This window comes from Musca autumnalis, unplaced genomic scaffold, assembly GCF_047663935.1.
Source record: "Musca autumnalis isolate F117 unplaced genomic scaffold, ASM4766393v1 scaffold_3, whole genome shotgun sequence".
NCBI lineage: Eukaryota > Metazoa > Arthropoda > Insecta > Diptera > Muscidae > Musca > Musca autumnalis.
Genome location: NW_027411866.1, coordinates 204189148 through 204209145, shown reverse-complemented (window position 1 = coordinate 204209145; position 19998 = coordinate 204189148). Strand labels below are relative to the sequence as shown.

At 35.6% G+C, this 19998-nt stretch overlaps 1 protein-coding gene and 1 long non-coding RNA gene across 3 annotated transcripts in view; one reads left to right on the top strand and one right to left on the bottom strand.

Moving 5' to 3' along the window:
- Positions 1 to 16507, top strand: part of LOC141398747 (uncharacterized) — a 99354-nt gene extending 82847 nt beyond the window's left edge. The window contains exon 3 of the long non-coding RNA XR_012411704.1: positions 16446 to 16507. This is a non-coding gene — a long non-coding RNA (uncharacterized lncRNA). The remainder of the gene's footprint in view (positions 1 to 16445) is intronic.
- The window catches only part of LOC141398746 (uncharacterized), a 640964-nt gene that overhangs the window by 60058 nt on the left and 560908 nt on the right, over positions 1 to 19998 (bottom strand). For both annotated transcript variants that reach the window (XM_073976365.1, XM_073976366.1), the window contains exons 3-4: positions 3004 to 3060; positions 2767 to 2913 (exon numbers count right to left, since the gene is read on the bottom strand). In XM_073976365.1, the coding sequence (XP_073832466.1) occupies positions 2767 to 2779 (13 nt within the window). In that variant the 5' untranslated portion in view covers positions 2780 to 2913; positions 3004 to 3060. The remainder of the gene's footprint in view (positions 1 to 2766; positions 2914 to 3003; positions 3061 to 19998) is intronic.

The following is a 19998-nucleotide window of genomic DNA, read 5'->3' as shown; positions in this document are numbered from 1 at the left end:
TTTTGAGACTAGGCATATTTTTGGCTTCTGATTACATTGCAATCGAAACATATGACATATGCAAAATTATGCAAAATGCATAAATTTTTGCATATGCAAAATGTATGCATTTTACATATTTTCCTATGCAACAAATATTTCAATAATAGGTACAAAAAATGTTTTTGTGTAAAATGTTTCTGCTTAAAATTCTCTTCAGGCAAGTCAATAAAATAGAGAAATGTATAACCACAGCCACAACCTTCAAAATATCGAAAATCGGGAAGTATCGCTCTATGAGGGCTATATGAAGGCCTGAACCTAAACCGAAAAATTTTAGGTGGAAAGTTTTTTACCCCCAAGGAAGACTTAATACCAAATTTCAGCCATTGCGGAGGGATATTGAGGCCACAACCTTCAAAATACAGAAAATCGGGAGGTACCGTTCTATGGGGGCTATATGGAGACGTGGACCTATACCGACAAATTTCAGGTGGAAAGTTTTATTCCCCCAACGAAGACTAAATACCAAATTTCAGCTATTTGGGAGGGATATTGAGGGCACAACCTTCAAAATACCTGAAATCCGGAGGTACCGTTCTATGGGGGCTATATGAAGACGTGGACCTATACCGACAAATTTCAGGTGGAAAGTTTTATACCCACAGCGAAAATAAAATGCCAAATTTCAGTCATTTCGGCGGGATATTGAGGCCACAACCTTTAAAATACCGGAAATCCGGAGGTACCGTTCTATGGGGGCTATATGAAAACGTGGACCTATGCGGACAGATTTCAGTTGTAAAGTTGCATACCCCTAACGAAGACTTAATACCAAATTTCAGCCATTTCGGTGGGACATTTAGACCACAAATCCTTGAATATATTTTTGCATGTGGTTTTGCATATGCTCATTTTATGCAGATATGTACAAATATGTCAAAATATGCACGATATGCAGAATATGCAAAATAGGCAAAAATTTATGGGCCTAATTCGTTTTATTTTGTAATAAAACGGGTTTCTGTCTAATCAGATTTTCTCTACGACCATCCTAATCATATATGCATTTGCATAGGATTCCGCTGTCTACTCATAAGGATCCCAAATACATATTTGCTGGAAATAGTACCATGATTGCAGAACTTGTTGATGCTTTCAAAAATTTCTTTCGTTCGCATTTCGTTCAATTTATACGAGAACGAAATGTTGAACTTTGTTTGCTAATAGTTTAGTCACTGATCTCAGTTCAGTGAACTACCTTTATCAACTGACATAGTAGATGAACTCTTTCACTTAGTCTGAGTTCAGTAGACCAGATAATCGCTAGTCTAAATGTTGCGTAAAGTCAATTTCGTTTCTTCAATAAATTTAATTTTAAAATTTTCCAATGTTTAGTTTCCTTTGGTTTATTTATCAAGAAAAGTAAATATCCTGATGTGTGTAATTTTTTCACTCCTTTAATTTTTTTCTGTTTAATTTCCTTTGGCTTATTTATCAAGAAAAGTAAATATCCTGATTTGTGTAATTTTTCACTCCTTTAAATTTGTGTTTGATGACGCTATAAGTTGTGGGATGTTTAAATGCCATCACATCACACGTCATTTAAAATAAACAATTTCTTATCATTTGTTGAAACAAGAAACAGCAGTCGCGACGACTGCGACGCGACACAAGCTCTTTTTTGTTGGTTCAGTATTTAATCATACAACTGGGGACGAACGCAACTTTTCTTTTCTTTTTGGTTTATTCAATTTCTCTGATGAAAGTGTGTAATGAAAGAAATGCCTTCATGGGTAACATGATGTTGTTAAAATGCAAATACAAATTGAATTCGTCACACAGCCCTGAAGTATGAGGTGGCGAAGAGAATGAATACTACATTGGTTTCTTCTGTATGGTAAAAACAGGGCGGTAGTTAGGACTTATGGCTACCGACCTTTGTTGCGATCAGATGGGTGGATCTAGCCATGTCCAACCGTCTTTGTGGTTAATACAAAAACTTTCGGAGGAATTAGCGGATTTGTACATCTTTATATGTCTTCCGAACTTAAATAAAGTTCGAAGATGGATAATATTTCACCGAAACCGAAATTAGCCCTTATAGTGCAAGTTAAAACAAAAACTTTTCATTTTCCTGTCCACAAAAAAAAAAAAAAAAAAATAAACATAACTACGCCATTGACCAGAAGATGCAGGAAAAATACAAAGTCCTATTCTTGCTTGACAAATATTGGGGCTTCCTCTTTTGTGTTGAAAATCGTGCAGCGGATTCTGCTGATGACGTCGACGACAACATTGATAATAATGATGATGATTTTTGTCAAAATTAAAATGTGAACCTTCCGCACACTTTCACTCTCATGTGGTTGTGGTTGGGGTTAATGTGAAAAATAAAATTAAAATTTATTCAAACAGAAGCTATCGCATCCAAATAAAGGAAAAGCGAAAACTGGGGTCAGAATCTGGGGAGAACAAATTCTATTATATTTTACAAAAGACTATGTTTTTTTTGAAATATGTATTCAAATTATTCTTCATTTTTGTTTTTGCTGCTACCAACAAAATACCAAAAAATCCCTTTTGTTAGGCGACCAAATTTCATTCGCTAAAGCACAACACTTTGTCAAAGTGAATATGTAAACCGTTTTAGGGAAACATTTTGAGGAGGCGTAACTGAACAAAGTTTATATTCAATATTAATTTTATATTTCACATATTTCATATGAAATAAAGTGTTGTTTTATCAAGATGATGATGTGGGTGTCACTCCTCTGCTTTACTTACCTTGTGCCATCATATTTGTCGCATTCACTGTCTCTGTACTGCCAATGTCTTCTCGACTGTTCAAATAGTCTGTGTCGATGGGTGAGGCAGATGCAGTCTCTTCGATTTCTACTATGAAATTTGTACCTTTCCAACCAGAGCCCCATTCTGTTGATAAAAATATGGAATGGGAGTATGTTATTGTTGTTGGTATGGATAATAAGTTGTTTTTGTTGAGGTATTATTTCAACATTTTACCTTCTGACCCTCCTGGCGTTGAATCTACACCCGCTAATATTTTCTCCAGTTTGAAAACTGTAATGAAAAAGAAGGAAAATGTGATATGTTAATTGAAACACTATTTGGAATTAAATACTGTAATGACTAGAAAAACTGAATTTCGAAGAAAGAGTTTGTGAAAAATGTGTAGGGACAAAGTAGACAATATTAAAGGACTTCGTACTACCCCATAGTTGCAGCTTTAAGCAAACTCAAATATTATAATAGGATAGATTACATTTTTAATATTTTATCATAAGAACTCTGCAAAGATTCTCCAAATGGCTTTGTCCTGCGCCATGTGTCATACTTGAGATAAGAATAGACCACTGATCTATCTGCTCCAGGCATGTTTTTGTCGGCCTATATTTCGTCTTTCATGTCATCGACATTTTTATGAAGAGACTGGCCAATGAATGATCACTAGCGCTGCGAATTTCTTGAGATATTGGTCACTGCTTGTTTATTGTACTTAAATCTCTTTTGGGCTATAAGGTTGGCTTAAAATATGTTGTACATCTTTCTAAGGCATTTGCACGAGTACTTGGAGTTTTCTTGCTACTCGTACTCTTTGTTACCACATAAGAAATATATATAACGCTTGAATTAAATATTTGTCATTTATTCCCCTTCGAGAAATTCATATTTTTCTGAGGGAAATGTATGCGCCCGTGATATATTTATACAACTTGCTATGCCCGCATCCATTCCACAGTCGGCTGAAATAGGCTGAAATTTTAGTGTCATTTAGGATCAACAGAGTTTTATTTATGGTTTTTATACGCAAATACTTTGTCATTTATTTTCTAGTTTTAAGTGCATTTATAAATAAAACACTGTAACTTAATTTTTTTAATTATTTATTATTTTTAACTTTTCAATAAATACATTTTTTGACCACTGACCCTTTTTTGACCATAACAAAATTACAGTCAATTTAGGCCGAAAATGTAGATAAAAACTTTAAATTGCCTGAAATCGAGTGGTACCGTCATATGGGAGCTACACCAAAATCTGACCCATGTCCACAATTTTTGGTGCGGGAGTTTCTGTACAATTGGGAACTCTTAATGCCAAGTTTCAGCCAATTCAGACTAAAAATGAATACAAAATTCTCAAAACACCTGAATCAGGTGGTACCCACGGTGCACTTGAATTTTTTCTTAGGTTGTACCGTTTTTTATCAGATACATAAATTTAAGTTGGGAAATTTTAGTCATGACATTGTATTACAAGGAACTTCTATATCTCAATAACGGTAAAAACTACGAAGATATCATAAAAGTCGATCTTATAGAACATTTTTATAGCTACAACATCTTCTTTAGTCCCAATTCAAAGGACTTGCGGGTTCCAAGAAAAATTGTGAAAACCTAAAAAAACCCTTAAAAATGTCAAACTGAATTGATTTATTTAAAAAGCGCTCCGGCGATTTTTTTAGTTTTTTGATTTTTCTCATCTATGAACATTGTAGTTTCAGAATCCGCAAAAACTTTAAAAAACCTTTAGGTGTCAGCACCTTCCATTTAAATTTGATTCAAAAGGAAGGAAGGAAAAAAATGGACCCATATTGGTTTTGGTTTCATATTCATGTATTGTCATCCAAATCTGAAAAGTGTGCAAAGTTTCAGTCCGATTGGTCGACTGCAACTGTGTTAAAAATTAGTTACTACATTTGAACTAAACGGACACCAAAGCAAATTAAATAAAACACGGTAAACATATTATGTTTACACCCTCAGCATTTATGCTAACGATGGTTTATACACTTCAATACGGACCCCAAGTATGTTTGAACGAAATCCGGTTCAGACAATTTGGAGTTGATTTAGCCATGTCCGTCCGTCTGTCTGGCTGGAGCGCACGATAACTATCAACATTTAGCTTTCTTAATATTTTGCCAAAACATGGTTTAAGTTCGAAGATGGGTTATACCGGTCCACTCCTTCCGGTACCTCCCCCACAAAAGTTCGAAAATGTTCCGAAATTTTGAGCGCACGATATATCTTGAAGGGTGTAACCGATATGGTTCATACTTTGCACATAGGGACATTTTACATTTTACCAGACTTAGATGAGGTTCAAATATGGGCTCTATCGGTTCACTCCTTCGGGTAACTCAGGGACGTACGCAGGATTTCATTTCGGGGGGGGCCCAACTTGACCAAAAATTATGAAATTAAAAAATGTTGTGTAGCGTTACCTATTTTAAAGGGTTTTTAGTAAATTTTATATGAAATATTGATACAAAGTATATAGTTTCCATAGAGAGAGTTTACAATTGGTCTGTTCCTTTACTTTTGAAAGTGGTAAAACCGGCAAAAGTAGCAAAAGTTGTAAACTGCTCCCATATGAATTGTATGGTGTCTGAAGTAAAGGAACGCTTTTCGAGTAAAAAGTGGTAAAACTTGAAGATTCTTGCACGTAAAGGAACAGAGCTAATATTTTAGATATAACTTTGAAATTTGGAACAGAGTATAATAAATTACGAGTAGTCTTTATATTTCAAAGATTTTCAGTATTTCTTCCTCTTTAAAGTACATATCCATATAACCCACATTAACTTCAGTCCCATTAAAAAAGTTGTGTCTTACTTTGCCTTATTAAGTTATCAATTTAACAAATTTTTAACACGAGGACTGATTCTGATAAGAAGATCGATCTATCTAAACACCTATTAATGTTATTTGTATACATTAATTAATTGGAATAAATAACTTCAAAAAAAGAATAAATTGAATCCGCGAGTACAGATTGAACTTGTACCGAACTATTGTTAGAAAATAATATTCTTTTATGTTATAAAAACACCAAAACTTTACTATTTTACCAGAAGTGATAGAGACCGTGCAAGCCAACTAAAAAATTCAGAAAATTACATTTATGGTCTGTTCCAGTACTGCACGAATCGACTCATTTTTAGTAGTAAAAATGTGTAGATTCTTGCAGGTTCTGGAACAGGCATTTAGAAAAAAGAGAAAACATTTTTATCAGGAGTCGAGCGAAATCAACTACGACTCATAGACTCCGAATTCTACTCGCAGTACTGTTTGAGACTACGAAATCAACAGTCTGTCTCGGCAAAAGTTTAGCTAAGTCCTGACAAAATAGGTTAAGTCGAAAAACTCCATCAGTATTGCGATTGTCTAACACATTTTTTGAGTTACCGACAAAAATCGATAAAATGTCAACGCAAAATTATATATGAAAATTTCAATAAAAATTGACAACAGTCTTACTATCGGTATAACTTTACGACTGCTTTTTATTCGTCGCTAACTTACCGAAAAAATCGGTAATTACTGAAATTATAAGTATTTTAATTTTACCGACAATTGTCGGTAACTCAAAAATTGAGTTAGAGAATCGCTCTACTGGTATACCAATGGTTGTTGTTTCGCCTTATTTATATCTTAATTGTACGATTAGATGTTTATGAACTCGATGACATTTAAAACTTTCCAAGGACTATGACTTCTGTCGGCACAGCGGAGTTATGAAAATTCATAACTTTTGTTTTCTCGAAAACAAGTAAAAAAGTATCAGTCGGGTTTGCCGACAGCTTGTGTGAGTTGAGACTTATATCAATAGACAGATAGAATACGGGCTTCATAACCAAAATTGTTGTCCTATAAATTGTGTAGTCAGAGAGTTTCAGAATTTCGTGGCTTTTTTGGACGTATAAACTTTCCGACAAAAATATCGAAACATTTGGGTATAAAACTTCAAGATTGTGGGCGTTGCGATTAAATGCTTATGCTGAGCTCATAAGTTTGACTTCGATAAGAGCGCAAAAGTTTTGCACTTTTGAGCAGAAGATACCTGAAAGAATGGTCCATTTTGGAAGTGGACCTTATTTTGGAAGTCATTCCTTTTGATAGTTAGATTGTCAAGCCGTTATTTTACTTGGTCATGGTAAGATTTAGAGCTTTTGAACCGTTATGTCAGTAAGCATGGACTTACCACGAAAAATAGAACATCGCTGTAACCAAGACCGCAAGCAGTAGCATTGGTCAAAATGTCCAATGGATTCTCGAACAGCCTATAAATTGCACTTACATATGTTGAAATTTTGTGAGGGAGGTATCCGAAGATGTTGTCGCATATAAACTCTCTTGGTACTTGATATACATATGTATGTCTGGAAGTAATTTTATGATGTTCAAAGTTTCGGTGAAATCGGATACTGAAATTTTGTGTGAAGGAGTGAACCGATATAATCCATATTCGAGCCTAATTTATGTCTCGAAGAAATCGATTTGGACCTTCGAGAGTTATTCTGCGCACCATTTTAGCGAAATATTTTGTCGTCTTGTGGAAAAAAGGAATCGACCAATATGACTTAAAGTCCGATTGATCCGTTCTCATGCGCTCGAGCCCGACAGAAGAACGAACTGGGCTAAATCGACGCCAAATTATTTGAAGTGGCTTTTGTCGAAAGATATGAGAAGTCAAAGGTCATTATTTCGATGAGATACATTTTTATTGTTATGCGTTATGCTATATGCCGAAATTACAGCAGATTTTAATACCATTTAGCCAATATTTGAGCATTAATTTCGTTTACGGTTGTTTTCAGCTACAACTTTGTTAATGGTATGAAAAAAATTCTGGTGGGTATGCTACTTATAGCAGATATTAGCACTTTATGACGCACAACAATAAATTTTTCTCCATTAAATAAATAATAAAAAAATTAAGGTAGTAAAACAATTGGTTTTAGAGATATACTCAACGAAAAAAACTTGATATATCGTACACTTTGTCCAGTAAACATGTCATTTCATGCACTTCCAATCCGCACAATAATAAACCCGTCATTTTTTAAATACAGAATGAGTTTAAAGCCTCAAGACCATTACGAGTAAATTCATTATAGAATTCCTCAACCCTTTATTTTTTGATAATGAAATTACATGAGATAAAGAAGTAATTCAGATTCTACTGGAAGTTTTTCTCAAATACAAACAAACAAAAATTTAAATATTTCTTAGACAACTTGTTCATACAGTACATTTTTAGTACATAACCTTCAGAACAATCTAACTTTTCTTTTCATAATTCCAAAAGTAAAAATTATTTTAGAGAAAACACGCAATAATTTGTGAAAGTAGCTCAAAAATTTTTAGTCGACCAAATCATTTCGGGGGGGGGCCCGGGCCCCCAGTGCCCCCCCCCCCTGCGTACGTCCCTGGGGTAACTCCCACACAACATTTCGGAAAAGTTCAGTTCAGGACCTGCTCTCGAATCGCTTTGATTTTTATTGTGGCAATTTGTATTCACTATCCCCTATACGACGGTACAACTTTCAACAGGGGCAAGTCCATACTTCGTGAGAAAAGAGCCGGAAATGTGCAAAAGCCCCTATTACACAGTGTGTAGTGCTTGGAGCGAACGGATCTGCCGATTTGGTCCAAAATTTGGCTTTAGTTTTTATGAAAATTATATTTTTCATACTAAGCATTTATAAAGCAAAATAACTTTTTTTCTCAAAAACGAATAGTTTTCCAGCAATCGGGCCTTCTTTTAAAAGTTTGAAGGGTAATATATGTGTATTCTGACATGACAATCCCCTGGTTTTTATACCCTCAGCATTTATGCTAACGAGGGTATTATACCCTCAGCATTTATGCTAACGAGGGTATATACACTTTCATACGGGCAAAATGTGCCTCATCGAAATAATGGTTTTAGACTCCAAGTATGTTTGGAGGAAATGTGTTTCAGACAATTTGGAGTTGATTTAGCAATGTCCGTCCGTCTGTCTGTCTGTCCGTCTGGCTGGTGCGCACGATAACTCTCGAACGGGGCAACCGATTCGGTTCAAAATTTGGCTTTCGTAATATTTTGCCCAAACTTAGTTTAAGTTCGAAGATGGGTTATATCGGTCCACTCCTTCCGGTACCTCCCCCACAAAAGTTCGGAAAATTTGTGCGCACCATAACTCTTGAAGGGAGTAACCGATTTGGCCTACGCTTTGTACATCGTGAAAGTTATACCATACTTAGATGAAGTTTAAATATGGACTCAATCGGTCCACTCCTTCGGGTATCTCTCACACAAAATTTCGGAAAAGTTCAGTTTAGGACCTGCTCTCGAATCGCTTTGATTTTTGTTGTAAAAACTTGTATTCGCTGTCCCCCATACGACGGTGCAAGTTTCATTAGGGGCAAGTCCATACTTCCTGAGAAAATAGCCTGAAAGGTGCAAAAAAACTCCTATGACACCGTGTGTAGTGGTTGGAACGCAAGATAAAGCTCGAACGGATCTGCCAATTTGGTCCAAAATTTGGCCTTCGTAATATTTTGTGCAAACATAGTTTAAGTTCGAAGATAAACCATGTCGGTCCACTCCTTCAGGTACCTCCCCCCACAAAAGTTCAAAAATGTTCGGAAAAATTGTGCGCACGATAACTCTTGATGGGAGGGACCGATTTGGTTCATACTTTACACATTCTCATAATATCTACCAGATATAGAGAAGGTTCGAATATGGACTATATTTGTCCACTCCATCCCGTGCCTCCCACACAAAATTTTGGATAAGTTCACTTTAAGACCTGCTATTGAATCACTTTGATTTTTGTTGAAGCAACTTACATTCGCTGCCTCAATTAAGATGGGAAAAGTTGTTTCAGGGGAAAGTCCATACTTCTCGAAGGGTGTAAACACTCCCTATGGCATCCCCATGGTCTATGTCGGTCCATTCCTTTAAGTATCTTTTCCGCAAAATTGTTGAACTTTAATCCTAATCAACATTTTTGTCGGTTCATACGGCCAAAATGTTGAAACCCCCTAAATACATAGGTTTTTTGTGAAAAAAGTGTTTCAATTTGCACAGGCTGAGGGTATATCTCTGTCGACAAAGCCGACTGATACTTTTTTACTTGTTTGATTGAGAAAATACTCTTACTACATTCCTAACAAATCCCTGAAGCTATATGAATGTAATATTTTTTATTAAATTTTTATGGCAAATTTATTTTTTTTATCAAAATTGGAAACCTAATTTCTTATATCAAATATACATTAAATTCTAAAATGACCCATGTCTTTCCTCTCCTTAGGGTAAAGTTCAACATTTGTGTCTTAGTGCAGTTTAGGGTCTCTTCGAAGATCATGTGGAAACGTATACCGATGCTGATCGTTGTGATCAGTGATATGTTTTCCGTGGACAAGTCCATGCTTCCTGGCATAGTGGTAGAAAATTTATACGATGACCCACAGAAATGACTAGGGGGCACGATATCTATCGAAAAGATATGACTTCCATAATGGACTATGTGGGTTCATTCCTTTAAGTACCTCCTCGGCAACACTTTTGAACTTTAATCCTAATCCACATTTTTGTCGGCAAGTTCAAATTTCCAAAAAGGCTTCAAAATTCTTAAAATACTCTAAATACATTCGATGTGTCCGTAGATAAAAGTTTTAATTCACATAGGCTGAGGGTTTATCTCTGTCGGCAAAGCCGACTAATACTTTTCTACTTGTTTTTTTATATTTAAAAAAAAAACATTAACTTATTTTCAAATTAAAAAAAAAAAACAAAAAACAATGGAACTGATGAAGATCTTCAACTATAGTCTTCCCTGCCTTACCCCCTGGTAAACATCGACAATTTTTTTCCCACTAATAAATTAAAGTTGTTTTAATAAAATATTAAAACAACGACTATGGGATTATGCCTGACTATTTTGAAAAACAAAATAGAACTCGTCATCCCAAATAGAAAACGCCAACCCCGCCTAAAAAAACCTAATTTTTTCAGATTAATTTTTTAATCGAGCTTTATAATCTATTATGCAAGTGAAAAAGGAAAGCCGACTATTCGAACCCACACACCCACCACTATGTGACATGCATGTTTCGTCTTCGGTAAAGACTCTTCAGACATATCGGATGTGGAGCGGCTTCGATGTCCTCCTAATTTTTTCAAATATTTAGTTTTTTTAATTAAAAAGGCATTGGTTTTTCATCTATAGATTACTTTTATATAAAATCTCATGTATTAAAAGATGTTCATTTTATAAAAAGCTATAATTAATATGGGAAACGGTAAGAGAAGACACACATTTTTACCCGTGTTATTTCAATAAATTAAAAAAGTGTTAAATGGGCGGATAGGAATGGTTACAAAATTTTATATGGGCTGAAGAATACTCTCAGGCCTCTTTCTGCTTATACGAAAGATTATTCCCTAATGTTCCTTACAATTTCTAGTTCACTAAAGTTAGAATTTCACTAAAACTTAGTAGCTGAGAGAAAATAAACAGGGATTCAAAAAGATCAAATTCTGTTCAAAGTTAAAGTTCATGCAAATATGAGTTTTTTTACATCTTTGAAAAAGGTCAAGTTCCAATAAACAAACTATAACAATATATAGTAAAAAAGGGTTAAGTTCGGACGGGCCGAACATTTTATACATTTTATAACCATAAACTTTGTATTCTTAACACTTGGGTATATGGAATAAGTAGTTTTTTTCTATTACGAAAATGCGAATGCCCCAAATCATAGGTGGAGAGGGGTTCTGACGACTAAGAACCCAAAATGCCAAATCCCAGCAAATTTAGACCGAAAATGGAGATAATAAATTCCAAATACCAGTGCAGTTATATTTTCGGTGGAGAATTTTTTTGACAATGTAGCTAAAAATACCTGAAATCGAACGGAACGGTTATATGAGGGATATTCCAAAACATAGACCTATGTCCAAAATGTTTTGTAGATAAGTTTTCTGACTACTTTTACTTTTAATGTCTAAAAATCTGAAGTATATCACCACTACACTAAATAGTACTTCCATCCCAAATTTCAGAATCCTAGCTTTATTTTACTACTTGAATTTCTAAAAATACTGTTGTATCTCGCCGCTACACATCAACCGTGACCCACATTTTCAATTTCAGAATTTTAGCTTTACCTTTTTATCTTAGATCACATTTGCAAACATCTCAATCTTCAACCGACAGTTTGAAATTTCAGAAATCTAGCTTTACACGTTCGTTAAATACCACGCATGACAGACCATAAGTACATTTTAGTACTTTTTGAGTGAATTTCCACAAATTCAACTCTTCACACCAACACTGACCAATACTCCAAATTTTAGAACTAGTTTTATCCGTTCGCTAAATATTATGATAAGGCTTTTACGAGGGTTACTATATGGTCTAATAATGAATACGAGAATATTTATCATCAAAAATAGTTTTATTGTTTTCTAAAGTATTCTCCAACATGATGTATACACTTTTGCGTGCACTCAAACCACTTTTTCCACGTCCATTGCATTAGCATGGGTAGTATCAGTGTTTTGAAGAGTTTGAATTTTTTCACAAGATGTGGCTTTGTTTCTAAGCTGGTGACTTAGCCCAAAGTAGCATATGTTTGCAAATATTATTATTCTCCTTATTTCAGCACTAATGTTGTTCATCTCATCCAGTTTGGAAGATGGACAAGTGGTTGATAATTTTTAAATTGTCTCTATAAAAAATTCTATCTTAAAATATTTAATTTTTGGCTGCACTTTTATTTCGCAAGCCGACAACTAAATGGCGGACATAATTTATCTGGCAAAATATTCCATATTAACACATTGTTTTCGTTTTTCGTCAACATTGTTCTGTCATTTATCATTAGGAAAAGAAAAAAAAAAAACAAACTTGTCCCCATAGAACAATGTACGGTAATTTTTTGCCCAAATCTGCTGCATTGTTTTATTTAACATGTTTCTTGTCAACATATCACAGATTGCTTGCATTATTTAGTAGTTGTTTGGCTATCATGGTTGCCATATTAAAACAAGAAACAGGATTTTCGTAGGGGATACATTTTAAGGCGTGTGCAAGATACACAGCAAAATAAAATGGACTCACAAGTTCCGATTTGCATATATATCATCGAATTCATTCTAAAAAAAATTATGATTTTTTTCAAATAGAATTCAAATCTGTAGAAAACATGATCAAGAATGGCTAGATTTTTCTTTTTATGGTAGAGAATTTGCTTTGAATGAAGTCATGGAGCAAAAACGCGATCACGATGCAAATAGACTTCCAGTACCATGTCGTTGTAAAAATTATGACATCTTTCATTAAAAAGATGTTGATCGGAATCACTTGCACTAATGGTTTAACCATTTCTTTTGCTATAAACACTATTGGTTTGTTGAGCCACACGACTCTCTTCGGCTGCGATATGTGGGACATGTACTTACTCTTAGGACGGTTTTCAAATTGGAATTATTTATGGCTTCAGCGACTGCATCTAAGGTTTTTGTCTTGTAAAATTGGAACATTCTCTCTAGATCACGAAGATCCTTCCTGACAAGCTTTGGCGGAGGTTCTTATTCACCATATGATTATTAGGATGACTTCCTCGGTAACACCCAGTCAAGTACTGCTATGAAAATATATTAATAGCGTACAGAAATAATCTTCGCACCCTCATGTAAAATGTCCACTGAATGCATGAGTAGGCACCTTATTGCAGTTCTCGGGGCAGTGTTCTGAAAGGTCTGAATACACTTTCATTACACTCGCAAACATCGGCATAGGACAATCTATGAAGTTATCTGTGCACAACAATGTTTCTTTATCCGCACCCCATATGCATTTGGATATGGACTTGAAGATCTTGTCTCAGCTTGTAGCAGTTGTCTGTGGGACAAGAGGACGACATCGTGGGGTAGTCAGTGGTCGGAATTCGGTTACCATCGAACAGTGCATTCATCTCTGCAGATTTGGTAGCGAATATTTGCATATTCTTCGCACAAATTACACAGATTACATTGCGGAAGGTTCCAGACGCCAAATTTGGACAATCATCCACCTACGTAACGACCTCAATGCTGTCTGGAGGTAGGAACTACCTGTTTAACTCTAATTATAACTACTGATTATTCAACGTTTCAAACTTGGCCGAAGATGTCCTCAAAAAGCGTGGAGTGATTGACAGTATCAATGGCTTTTGATAAGTCGAGCGCTACCAACACTGTCCTATCGCACGGCTTGTTCTGATTAAGTCCTCGACTGATATGCGTGAGATGGTGTGCAGCACTGTCGTAGTGAGTGATGTGCCGCTAACGGAACTCATACTGATGATCGGTAACTGGATAGATATTTCTGAATCTGGGAAGGTGTGATTCCTCAAGAGGATTTGCGACGGGCGACAAAAGTAAAATCTGTCTGTACAATTAACCTTTACTGGCATCCTTGTCTGGATCCTGGCAGATATGGGTGGCTAGCGAGATGTTGAAAACTTTGGCGGGATACTCAACGCTCGGCTCATCCATATATTTTAGCAATACCATGAAAATTCCGCTTTGGATAGTTTAGCGTTCCTAAAGACATTTGCAACATCATTCATTGTCAATTGTGGTGGCTTCCCCTCGACAAGAACCTATTTATTGCAACGTGGTACTCACCCATTAACTTCCAGAGCCAGTTCCCTGACTCTGCAGTCATTGGTGTAGGATCGACAAAGTTCATCATGTTCAGTTGCAGGTCCCACTCCTCTACTGGGAAATTTGGTCTCACTCCGTAGTGATGATGTCCCGGACGGTACTTTCTCTTCTCTTAAGCGGTGATTGGTACACTCTATAAAACTAGGCAAATTAGCTTTTCCACGATTAATGAAAGTGCGGCATTCAGAGAGGTGATGAAGTCAAGCGGTCTGCTGATGGAGACCATTATGGGGAGATGGTCTGAACCAAGAGAAAAGACGGCTTGCCAGTTGAAATCTTTTGTCAGAACAGGTGATACGACGGTTATCTTTGGCGAACTGTGGCCCTCTCCTCTGACTCTTGTAGGGGCTCATCTGTTCATATACCACAACTCGTGATAAGCATTTAAGTCCCCAAAGACCAGTCAATAAGCAACCCAGCAAAGCAATCGTACCGACATCGTAACGAAATCAGAACAAAATTCGGACGCTACGTCCGATGTCGGATCCGAAATCGTAACGATATCTTAACGAATGTTGTATGAAGTGGTTGACATAATTTCGGAACCAAATGTCGGAGCAAAATCGGATCGATTTCGGTCAGAATTCGGAACGAAATCGGAGGAAAATCCTTGGGAAATTCTGAAGTCGATTTTTTTCTTTCGAATTTTAGTACAGATTTCTGAACGATTTCGGAATAATGTCGTATGAAAATCGGGGATACCTTCCGAATCTTCGTAAAGATTTCTGAACGATTTCGAAATAATGTTGTATGAATATCGAGGGAAAACAATTTTTTCGGACGCTTTTTTATTAACTAATTTTTCTTTGTTATGTTTTTTATTGGAAGACTGTTCTAATGATTTTCACTGTTATCATTTTGTTGTTATAGAAGAACAATGTAAACGAATATGTTGAGTCTATCAGCATTAGCTTGAATTATTTTATGTGTTGCATTTATATTTAAAATATTTATAAATTGTATATGCGAATTTTAAAAACAACCATTTTGTTTTTCGACAACAAACTAAAATCAAACCAACCCCTTGGTGTTAGATATATACAAAAGGTTTCGACATATCGATCCGAAACTGAAATCGGAAGAAAAACATTAGTATATTTAAAGGAACATTTACTTCCGACATTCTCTCCGAAATCGGAACGAAATCTGTACGAATTCCTCTACGAAAAATCGTATAGAAATCGGAACGAACTCTGAGCGATTTTGCGAAATTGTTCAGATGTGTCGGACATCCGACATTTGGTTTGCTGCACGCAGAAAAAATTATGTTAGAAATATGTTTGGATCCAAACAAATTTATGTTTGGGACCGGTTGCAAACAAATATATGTTTGGATCCAAACAAATATATGTTTGCAACATTTTGTAACATATTTCAATTTGATATGTTTGGGTAAAACATATTTTTTATGTTAGAACATTTTTTCATGGGTGGAGAGAGGATGTTTGTCAATGAGAGTAATAACAGTGCTCTCGCAGCTTCGGAATGCTGTTTTATAATAAAGAGTTGTGTGTATTGTATAATAGAAGACGTAGAAGCGAAGAAGGGGGGCTTTGGTGCTTTGATGGCGTGTATGCGTCAAACTTGTGTGTTTCTTGTTTTGTTGTTGTTAACAGCAGGAGAAGAGGATAAGAAGAAATGGTATGAATTATTTTGTTTTTTTTTTTCTTCAGTGTTTTAGTTGCCTTTGTAGAGTCAAGACGGTAAAGTGAGTGAATAAATCAGTGTTTAGTGTTTTTCGATTGCTTGAGTGTTTTCTTAAAGAAATTGTGCTTTTTAGTAAATTAAATGCCCAATACATTTTATAATTGAATCGGAAAGTTGAATGGAATTATTTTATTGGACAAGGAAGAAATCGCATTTAATATTGGTAATTACATACATACTTAAGTATATTTGAAATATGGCATATCCATATTTATTTATTACATTACCTAATCATTTGATTCTAGATGCCGATTCCCCGCTGATGATTTCAACTATGAGGACAATTTGCTTTATTTCACAACTAAGGAGAAGCGTTCAACTACGTTTCTATATATTTTTCCTTTTTAAAAGTGTGACTATTTACAAATTATTTCAATCAGTTTTTCTTTTATTAAAGTGTGTTATGTATTTCTTTGGAATTTTGTATGTACCTATGTGTTTGTTGTTCTTTTGCCTTTAAATAAAAAACCACACCATTTGTGTGTATACTATAGAGATAGCCAGTGAGTTCTTACTGAGAGCAAGTGTGCACACATTTTAAAGTGTTTTACATTGAATTTTACGCTCCCTTGCTCTCAGTAAGCGCCCACTGGTGCATGTGTTTGTTTTTTTTGTGCCTTTTGGGTTTGTATTTTTGTGCACCCAAACATATAAAATGTTTGCACCCAAACATAAAATTGTTTCCACCCAAACATGTCTTTGTTTGCACCCAAACATATATATCTTTGCACCCAAACATAAATATCTTTGCACCCAAACATAAATATCTTTGCACCCAAACATATATATGTTTGCACCCAAACATATATTTGTTTCCACCCAAACATATATTTGTTTGCAGACCCAAACATTTATTATGTTTGGGACTGTTGCAAACATATATATGTTTGCTGCAAAATATGTTTGGGATATATGTTAGAGAGGCCGTTTTTTTTGCGTGTGGGAACATGCATTCCAGCCAGGCTCAAGTGAGATAGAACTGTATTGAACAGACTGGTGGAACAGGAAAAGAAGTCTCCCGGCTCACCTGCGATCCATCCTCAGTACTTTGTCACGATCATAAAGCTGTAAGCGGCAATTGATGCATGATATTCTTCCGACGCATAAATTCAACCATTTCAGCAGTCCCTCACATGGATGAGTCTATAGCAATCCCTAAGATAAACTAGCCGACATCTATAGAATCTCACCGTAGTTTGAGCGTGGTGAATGAGAATGTGACAAATGAAGCAAAACTATGTAGAATAAGTTGATGGATATATAACCTGAAATTCTTCAATAATAACACCAACAATTTGATATAATGATATAATTTTCCCAACACGGCAGCTCTGCCAGTACTCCGGCAATGCTGTGCTTTCTGTGTAGTAAAACAATGCGAGCAATGCAATAAAAGTCAATCCGATGTTCTTTGTGTTTGGAGTATGATTGTTCTAGGATTTCTATACACATGACTAGCTGGCGGGATTAGTCTCATCGTTAGATGGTTAGCTAAATGGCTGGTTGTTTAGCTGAGGATGGTGCATGCGTTGGCATTTCGCCAAAAAATGCAACAATTTTGAAAGAGCACAATTTTCGGTTAGTAGTTTTCTGACACCATTTTCGGTGTTCTTTTCTTCATGCTGTTGCGGTTGTTGGCTGTTTTTATTTGGTGGAAATGCTTTGCGGCATTTTCTTGTATCAGAATCTGATTTCTGTTCTTTGGTCTTTTAAGTTGAAATATTTGTTGTCTGTTTTTTATGGCTATTTAAGAATGAAGAGGGAACTCATTTTGTAGGATGCTTAAAATTTGGCTGTATTTGAGTTTTTTTTTCAGTTGTTTTTTGATTGTATATTTATGAGTTTATAAAGTTTATCGTTTCGTTAACAGAATGACGATATGGCTTCTTCAATGAGAGAGAATGCATAAACGTGCCGAAATTGAACACTTGAAATGTAATTTGGGATTTCCTCATATTTCTTTTGGCGAAACGATAGGTACACGTTTTTATTTGCGAAATGATAAACGTTTTGCTGTTTAGAGAATAGGTGCTTAATTTCCTGTAAAATTTAACTCAATTTGAATGCTAATAATTGTGTTGTGATTGAGTTCAATAAGTTTGATTTGGTACACAGAGCACACAGAAATGTAATTCCAACAAAAGAGGCACAAGATTGACGTTAGCAACTGCGAAGTATTATTGGTTCATATGGGATGAGAAGGGCCCCATACAGCTGACTTCAAAATATATATGAACTATATCTTGAGTGGAAAATAAGAACGTCCGTTTCCAAAGTAAATAATTTATTGTCCTCATTTTTTTATTTAAAAAAAGTCGCGAAAATTTCATGTTTTTTGAACATGAACGACGCGTCGTTTCTATGAATTTTCTGGATCCTCATCTGGGACAGTATAGGCTTCCGGAGTAAAACATATATCGAACAAATTTAAAAACAATCCGTGATATTCATTAAACTGCAGTTGATCGAAAACTGTTGAATTTTTGTCAAGGAGGTTCCCGGGAAAGTGAACCGATATAGATATATTACGATCTCAACATCTTTGGCCAAATCGCGTTCTCTCTTCGAGGGTTATAGTACTTTCTAGTCAGTTTAGTTTGTTTCTGAAGAGGTTACTTCGAGGCGAATTTAAAATGTTCGAATACTAAATCATGTTTTTTTTCGGTGGCCTGATTACAATAATACATTTTTTCATGGGTAATTTCATACCTCTTGAAATTAGGGTCAATTTCTCAGAAGTATGAACTTCCCTATTATAGAAATTTAATGTTGTAATGAGACAACCTTGGTCTTCGAATATTCTCAATTTGCCCCGATTTAGCTAATTTTTCATGTAGTTCAACAATCACACAACACCTTGTTCAACAATCGCACAACACCTTGAGCTCATTTGACACCACTATAAAATTCCGTTGGACTTCCTCCTTTTGTGTGTGCATTTTATTTATAAAACTGCATCGAAAATTATTCCCTTAGTTTTATAACTTCGTTTCTTCGTTTCTTCATTTATCATTAAACCCACTCTGATTACCACATTGGCAAAAAAACTGCGGAGAAAGTTTCTGCATCATCGCGATAACATTGCTGTTCATATTTTGTGTTTTTGTTTGAAATGCATTTTGAAAATCACTTCGAGATACTTGAAGATAAAGTTAATAAAGCTAAAAAACCCCACAGGCATTGCTAACTCTCCTCTGAATGCATTGAAATCCGCACCCCATGATAGTCAGGAATTCACAAGGCTGTCTACAAGGAAGCTGCTCAGTGGGGCTTAATTGCGATGATTGTTGCCGATACAATAAGCGAGAATACAAGCAAAAAGATGCGTTATAATTCAACTGCAGAAAATGTTGGAAGAAAAATGTCACCCACATCCAAGTTCATCAGTTTCGAGCAACATGTGTTGGATCGCGTTTTTCGCATTTTCTTGAACGAAGCTCCATGGGTTTACTATATTACCAAACATTGTGTGCTTCTTTGTGCAGGATTTGATGGGCAATTACGCTCAATTGAAAGCAGCCTTCACTAACGGTTAAACTGAAATGAAGGGAACAGGCGGCTGCCGAAACGTAATGAAGTTTCTCTTTCGTCACTTCACTGAGAGGTGTGATATACCTTTTGTACAGTTTAAGCAGATCCCAAATACATTAAATGCACGCTGAAACTCTGGTGCCATTCTAGCTCGATTTGCTCTTATTCTGATGCCTGAATCCCGGTTCAGTCGCCAATTTTCCGTGCTGAAGACTTTGAAGAACTAGCTCTGAATGGCCACCGAAAAACTCTCAAATTGAAAACGAC